The following is a 6,098-nucleotide window of genomic DNA, read 5'->3' as shown; positions in this document are numbered from 1 at the left end:
TTCTCACTGAACCAATTGAGCGTCGGAGTGCCTGCAGGTACCCCCACCCCCGGAGTGCAGACGGTAGGGAGATCCAGGAGGAGTCCAAGGAGGAACGGGAGGAGGTTCGACACAGACTGTTCTTGAGATCGTCTGGTTCCGCACCGAAATAGTATCGATCAGGTACAGTTAGCATTCTTGTGATAATTTGATCACTATTTTTGTAATCATAGTTTGTAGGTAGTAGTGATTATTGTTTCAAACAATATTGAGTCTATCATCAAGAGTGACAATTATTCCAAGTAATACTCAACTTTTAGCACGGAGTAAGGTTTAAAGAATACTTGTATCTTCTAGCTTGAACTTACTTAATGGAACTCAATTCTCTTGATCAAAAAGTGAATATAATTTGGCTTATAGATGAATGAAAGCAAAAATCTTTCTCATCTTCCAACTCTTTCGAATTACATATCATCAACCTGTGTGTTATTTTACAAGATTTGCGAAGGAAAACTATGTGTTATATATCATTAACCTTAAAACCTCATTTTTACTCCTTCATAAGCCTGTTGTATAATTGATATTCATGCACTTTTAGAACTTTTGATTAATTTCGTGAATTACATAGATCATTTAGTTCACAGCTGCTGATAAAAAAAAAAATAGTTCACAGCAACCAAAAGTTAGTTTATTCTTCTTTCTTTGATTTCTTCGTGCTTTATATGTGTAACTTGTTTTTGTTTTGTTTTGTTTCGTTTAATTTGTCTACTGTTTGACGTTAAAATCAGCAAACGCAACAGAATTGGGACCCAGTGAGCATGTGGATACTGTTATGTTCCATTCCCGGTAGTTGAAGTTTCCTTCAAACCAAGATCTGGTCCCTCTTTCTTCTTCCCTTGTGGGCCTCATCAACTTCTTCTATTATTCTGCCACACCAAGTACCCTTGAGTTTTATTTGCAGGAATCTGGCATTCTCATGCAAAGGTCTTGGAATGTTTTTCACTTCATTTGCCTCCTCTTTCTTTTTGCATTTATCCATTTTTGCTCCTTTTTCTCTTTTCAAGTTTTTTGGCCTTCAAAATTGGTAGCTTTGTATTGGGCTTCTTAGTCTCTCTTCTTTTGCTCTCTCTTTTACTCGTATTGGTTCATACCATCTATGGGTTTTTCATTCTCCACCTGTTCATTGCAGGCTAAATTTGCCTTCTTTTCGAGTTTTTCCCGTTCAGAATTGGAAATCTTGACATGGGTTTAATGGTTTTTTCAATTTATCACATCTGGGTGTTTCCTTCAATTTTCCACACCAAACCAAAGTTGCATTTTTTTGTTGTATTTTATTAGAACAAAGCCTTTTCTATGGTGGAGATTTAGAACCGTGTTCTTATATATCCATTTGTTCTCATCACATTAGCAATTAAAAACTTTCTGACATCTTGTATTTTTCTTTGTTGGATGTTGTTTTTGCTATTCATTTTCAGTTCTGGTTCTTCTAAGTAATAACTGATTATTTTTAGTCAAACACGTTTGTCATAGATCTGTTTACAGCGTTCTGTTTTTACTCTCTCTCAACGTTTCCTTTCCCAAGTCTATGCATGAGTTATGTTTTCTTCAACGGTTTTCTTAGAGTTCAAAGTGCATTAATTGGAACATGTGGTTTTTAATAGTGTTGACTTTAATTACTTTTAATAGAAGTTTGGTCATCTTTTTCTTCCCTTATACGAATGATGTTTGGGTTGATATTGAGATCTAATTTGCCTTTCCTTTTCCGTCAAAGTAACAGGAATTGCAAATGGGGAAAAAAGGAAGTTGGTTTTCAGCAGTGAAGAAAGTTTTCAGCCCAGATTCCAAAAAAGATAAGGTTTACTTTCATTATTATGTTCATTGAACAAGGAAAAAGAACAACTATTACAAAGCAACTCATTTTTTGATACATTTCTTACTCTTCATAGAAGTTTAAATATTTTGGTACTATTGTTTTTAAGGTTGAGCCAATAGTTGAATGAGTTTGAGCACAGAAAAAGTGGGAAATGGAGAGAGTTTCACAAGAGAAGTGCCGAAACCGTTAAATTTCTAAGAATAATAGAGAATTTCTCTAATTGGAAATTATGAAATCATAAGTAAAAGTTGCTAAATAAGAAACTAGAGACCTTCATTTTGATTTATTTTACAATATTGATTTTCGTGAGCAGTGTGGATCTCAAACTAGCCTTTTACTTTTTGGTGCATTGAAAGAAAAAACAGAAAAGTGACAAGTCAAGCAGTAACAAGGAGAGGGAAATTGCAGCAGATGTTAAATTAATTGATGCTGAGAAAGAACAAAGCAAGCATGCTGCTTCTTTGGCTTTTGCCACTGCTGTTGCAGCAGAGGCTGCTGTTGCTGCTGCTCATGCTGCTGCAGAGGTTGTTCGTCTCACAAGTATGCCACATTACACTGGAAAGACCATGGAAGAGATTGCAGCTGTCAAGATTCAAACTGCATTTCGTGGATATATGGTAACCAATGTTCAAGTTAAAATAACTTTTTGAACAATTTAAATGATAGAAATTTGATAAAATTGTTGAAGGGTATAACTTGGTTTTAATATATGGAAGAAACTCTATTCATTTTACCTTATTTTCTTTTCTTAAAGTATTTTTGTTTTACTGAGAAGTTTAAACAGACATTGTATTATATTATATATATATTACACTTGTGTACATTACAAGGGTTGTACCTAATACTACTGTTAAAAGCTGAACAAAGCATAAAAAAAGATAGAAAGTGGGAACAACAAACAACAAATTAGGGCTAAGTTAGATGTAGACATCATGCATGAGCCCACATCTACAACTACCTTTTTCTTCACAAAACCAAGCTTAACAAGTAAAATGAAAAACTGCAGAAATATTAAGTGGCAATTTAAAAATCTCAATTGGCAACAAATACGGAAATGTTGTAATTATGCATTCAATAGTAATTACAGAAAATAGGGAAAATGAGTTCCAATAAATTACATTTATCCCAAATAATTCCATTAAATTATGCCAGAAGTTCTAAATTGTAACTGGGTTTGCAGGATTTTGCATGAAAGCTCAAATTCATTTTCAGGAGGAGTTTCATTGTCCTTTTGTACACCACTTAATTTGTTTTCATGGTTATGAACAGAATTTTTGGGGTTTATAGGCTGTGGAGATGCAACATATAATTATATTCAAAGGTGTATAACTTTTGGAGAAACAGCTTCTTCAATATGAATAGAATTTGTGCCTAAAATGTAGTTGCTTTATGTTGCACATATAACGAGTTGTTCTTGTTTTGCAAATTATAGGCAAGAAGAGCATTGCGTGCCCTGAGAGGTTTGGTGAGGCTGAAAACCGTAGTGCAAGGGCAATCTGTTAAAAGACAAGCTTCTAGCACCCTACGAAGCATGCAAACTCTAGCAAGATTACAGTCTCAGATTCGTGAAAGGAGAATTAGAATGTCTGAAGAGAACCAAGCTCTTCAGCGCCAACTGCAGCAGAAACATGAAAAACAACTTGAGAAGCTGCGTGCTGCTGTAAGCATTATAAGCATGCTTTCCTCTTCTATTATGAACCAGTGTGATTAATGTGCTCTCTAGAAGCTCTCAAATTAAGTTGTTGAGTCTTTTTTCACCCATTTTTTTATGTGAACTTATTACTTTTTCATCTGAAAACAATAAGCTTGGAATGTGGATTTTGAATGTGTATTGAAGTACAAATGCCTTTACAGCAGGTTGGAGAAGAATGGGATCACAGTTTGCAGTCAAAGGATCAAATTGAAGCCAAATTGTTGCACAAACAAGAAGCAGCTTTAAGAAGAGAGAGGGCTTTGGCCTATTCATTCTCACATCAGGTGGCCAGACTTTTCTTCTCATTTTTATTTTGGACTTTTGTGGAATAGAGAGAGTAACAAGCCCAAAATTCAGACACTGAAAAAATAATTCCATTTTCACATTCCCACGTTAGTCAGTAGACTGGTTCCCTAATTACTCACAAAATAGCCCATAAGTAACATCTGTTCATGAAAAAATGTAGAACAGAAATAGAGTTTAACTAGGTAAGATTTATCAGTTTCTTCAAACTGCACTATGAATCAGCATGATTAAAAACGTTATGGAAGAACCTTTTGTTTTTAGTGATTGTACAGATATTCTACAGATAATGCATTCTGAAGGTAATATGTGCAAACCTATTAAAGAAATCCAATTAGTTAAACCAATTCACACAAAGAATGCTATTGCACATTACGCACTCTTGCATCATAATCTGTCAGGGATGATCATTGTTTAATGCAGACTGATCATATAAAACATCAATAGGATTCAAAGCCATTTATTTGGTGGCTTCTAATAATAGTTACATCAGTTTTCATGCACTCTTTAGGCCAGCATAAATCTATTTGTTCCCTTGGATCCTGTTCATTGTTTTACAGATATTTATCAGCAAAAGTACAGCTTTTTGAATTATGATGTAATTACTTTGTGAAACAGCAAACATGGAAGGGCAATTCAAAGTCATTAAATCCCACATTTATGGACCCAAACAATCCCCAATGGGGGTGGAGTTGGTTAGAGAGGTGGATGGCTACTCGGCCATGGGATGGCCACAGCACTGTGGATCACAATGATCATGCATCAGTGAAGAGTGCAGCAAGCAGGGCCATGACAGTAGGAGAAATTGGGAAAGGTTATTCTCTCCAAGATCATAACCATGACAAAAGAGCTTCCCCTTTTGGCCAGAAGGCAAGAAGACCATCCCCTCACATTTCACCTTCAAAGGCACCATCTGCTAGTGGCAAGGCAAGGCCATCAAGCTCAAAGGGTAGTGTGTTCTGGGGTGGAGATGAGGACTCAAGAAGCATGTTCAGCATTCAATCGGAGAGATATCGCCGACACAGCATTGCAGGATCCTCAGTGAGAGATGATGAGAGTCTTGCAAGCTACCCTGCCATTCCAAGTTACATGGCACCTACAAGCTCAGCCAAGGCCAGGTTCAAAATCCAAAGGCCTTCACCTGAAAAAGGAGGTGCTGCTGTAAGGAAACGTCTTTCTTTCTCTCCTTCAGCTGCTCCAAGAAGGCATTCTGATCCTCCTAAACCCTAAACCATAATCCTCAACCGTAAACCTTTTGCATCAATTAGCAATGGAAGGGTAAGGTAGTGCTTTGGATATCATTGCCACTTGAGTAATTCTTGTCGGAGAACAATATTTATGCTTCTGTTTGGATAAATTTCTTCATAATCACTTACAAAAGGAGATTAAATCAATTAAACTTTTCTTGTATGTTAAAATCAACTTTTATGTAGCTTCTCTCTTCTAACTTTCATAAAAGTATAGGTACATAAGTTGATTTTAACTTACCCAAGGAGTTTGATTCATTTTTCCTCTCCAAACAAGTATTTATAGAGAAATTTATTCAAATAGCTCTTTTAAACACAACCGATTAAAAGTCATCTTAAGCCGTTTAACAGTTGTGTTTATATTATAGAGACTGTTTCATGCGCCAATTACTCTTGGCACCAACTCTCTTAGAACCATGAGTGATGACTTTGATGGTTGCTTTGGTCCTCTTCTTCAGTTCCCCTCGTGATGGTGCTTTCAGGAGTAAGATTCAATATTTGCTTATCAGTTTTGTTCATATGGTCAAACATATTTTACATTTCTTCTTAACAAATAACTCTATTTAGGTTGATTCGTTTTAGGAGTGACACTAGCTTTTGACAAGGTATGTTTTTGGTTTAACTTAATGTAACACTTGTTGGGGGTAGAATGCTATTTGTATTGTTTTATTGTAAATCAATTTTCTGGTTTTGATTGTGACTATATTAGTTATTAGTAGGTCATAATCTTGAAATTTTCCTTCACTCATTTCTTCTTTAAGGTTTGGACTTATTACAGAAAGAGTAAATCTATTTTGGCTCCCTTTTTGGAGATGTGGAATCAATATTGGGAAATGTGAGATCATATTTACTTTCCTGTTACATAATTTCTCTTTTCACGTGGGTCTGACATTTTAGTTGAATTCTTGAAATTTATAAATAAGAATTTCCTAAAGAAAAATAAAAGATGCATCTAGGAAGTGATTGCCATATAGGAAATTTGTTTCTTAAAATTTATATAATA

The 6,098-nt window shown here is 35.3% G+C and overlaps 1 protein-coding gene across 7 annotated transcripts; it reads left to right on the top strand.

Annotated features, from left to right (window-relative positions):
* Positions 1-767: 767 nt before the first annotated feature.
* LOC114182705 (protein IQ-DOMAIN 1-like) lies at positions 768-5,839 on the top strand. Of its 7 annotated transcripts, none has more exons than XR_003604170.1 (7): positions 769-963; positions 1,757-1,834; positions 2,209-2,469; positions 3,285-3,512; positions 3,707-3,829; positions 4,467-5,579; positions 5,663-5,839. XR_003604170.1 is itself a non-coding variant. In XM_028069633.1 (7 exons), the coding sequence occupies exons 2-6, from the start codon at positions 1,766-1,768 to the stop codon at positions 5,076-5,078; spliced, it is 1,293 nt and encodes a 430-aa protein (XP_027925434.1). In that variant the 5' UTR covers positions 769-963; positions 1,757-1,765; the 3' UTR covers positions 5,079-5,126; positions 5,464-5,839. The 7 variants fall into 7 exon arrangements, 6 of the variants coding, with proteins under 6 accessions (XP_027925436.1, XP_027925433.1, XP_027925434.1 ...); XM_028069633.1 differs by having other exon boundaries at positions 4,467-5,126; positions 5,464-5,839; XM_028069635.1 differs by having other exon boundaries at positions 768-963; positions 1,751-1,834; positions 2,218-2,469; positions 4,467-5,839.
* Positions 5,840-6,098: the final 259 nt, after the last annotated feature.

The sequence above is a fragment of the Vigna unguiculata genome, chromosome 4 (assembly GCF_004118075.2).
Source record: "Vigna unguiculata cultivar IT97K-499-35 chromosome 4, ASM411807v1, whole genome shotgun sequence".
NCBI classification, from domain to species: Eukaryota; Viridiplantae; Streptophyta; class Magnoliopsida; order Fabales; family Fabaceae; genus Vigna; species Vigna unguiculata.
The sequence above is the reverse complement of the archived record's forward strand: the minus strand, read 5'-3'. Positions and strand labels throughout refer to the sequence as shown.

What these genes read in the sequence shown, in the direction of transcription:
- LOC114182705 (XM_028069632.1), top strand. Translation starts at nt 1,766, where the DNA reads ATGGGGAAAAAAGGAAGTTGGTTTTCAGCAGTGAAGAAAGTTTTCAGC. An exon ending in CAGATTCCAAAAAAGATAAG is followed by an intron (nt 1,835 to 2,208) that starts GTTTACTTTCAT and finishes GTGCATTGAAAG; the next exon opens with AAAAAACAGAAAAGTGACAA. An exon ending in TTGAGAAGCTGCGTGCTGCT is followed by an intron (nt 3,513 to 3,706) that starts GTAAGCATTATA and finishes ATGCCTTTACAG; the next exon opens with CAGGTTGGAGAAGAATGGGA.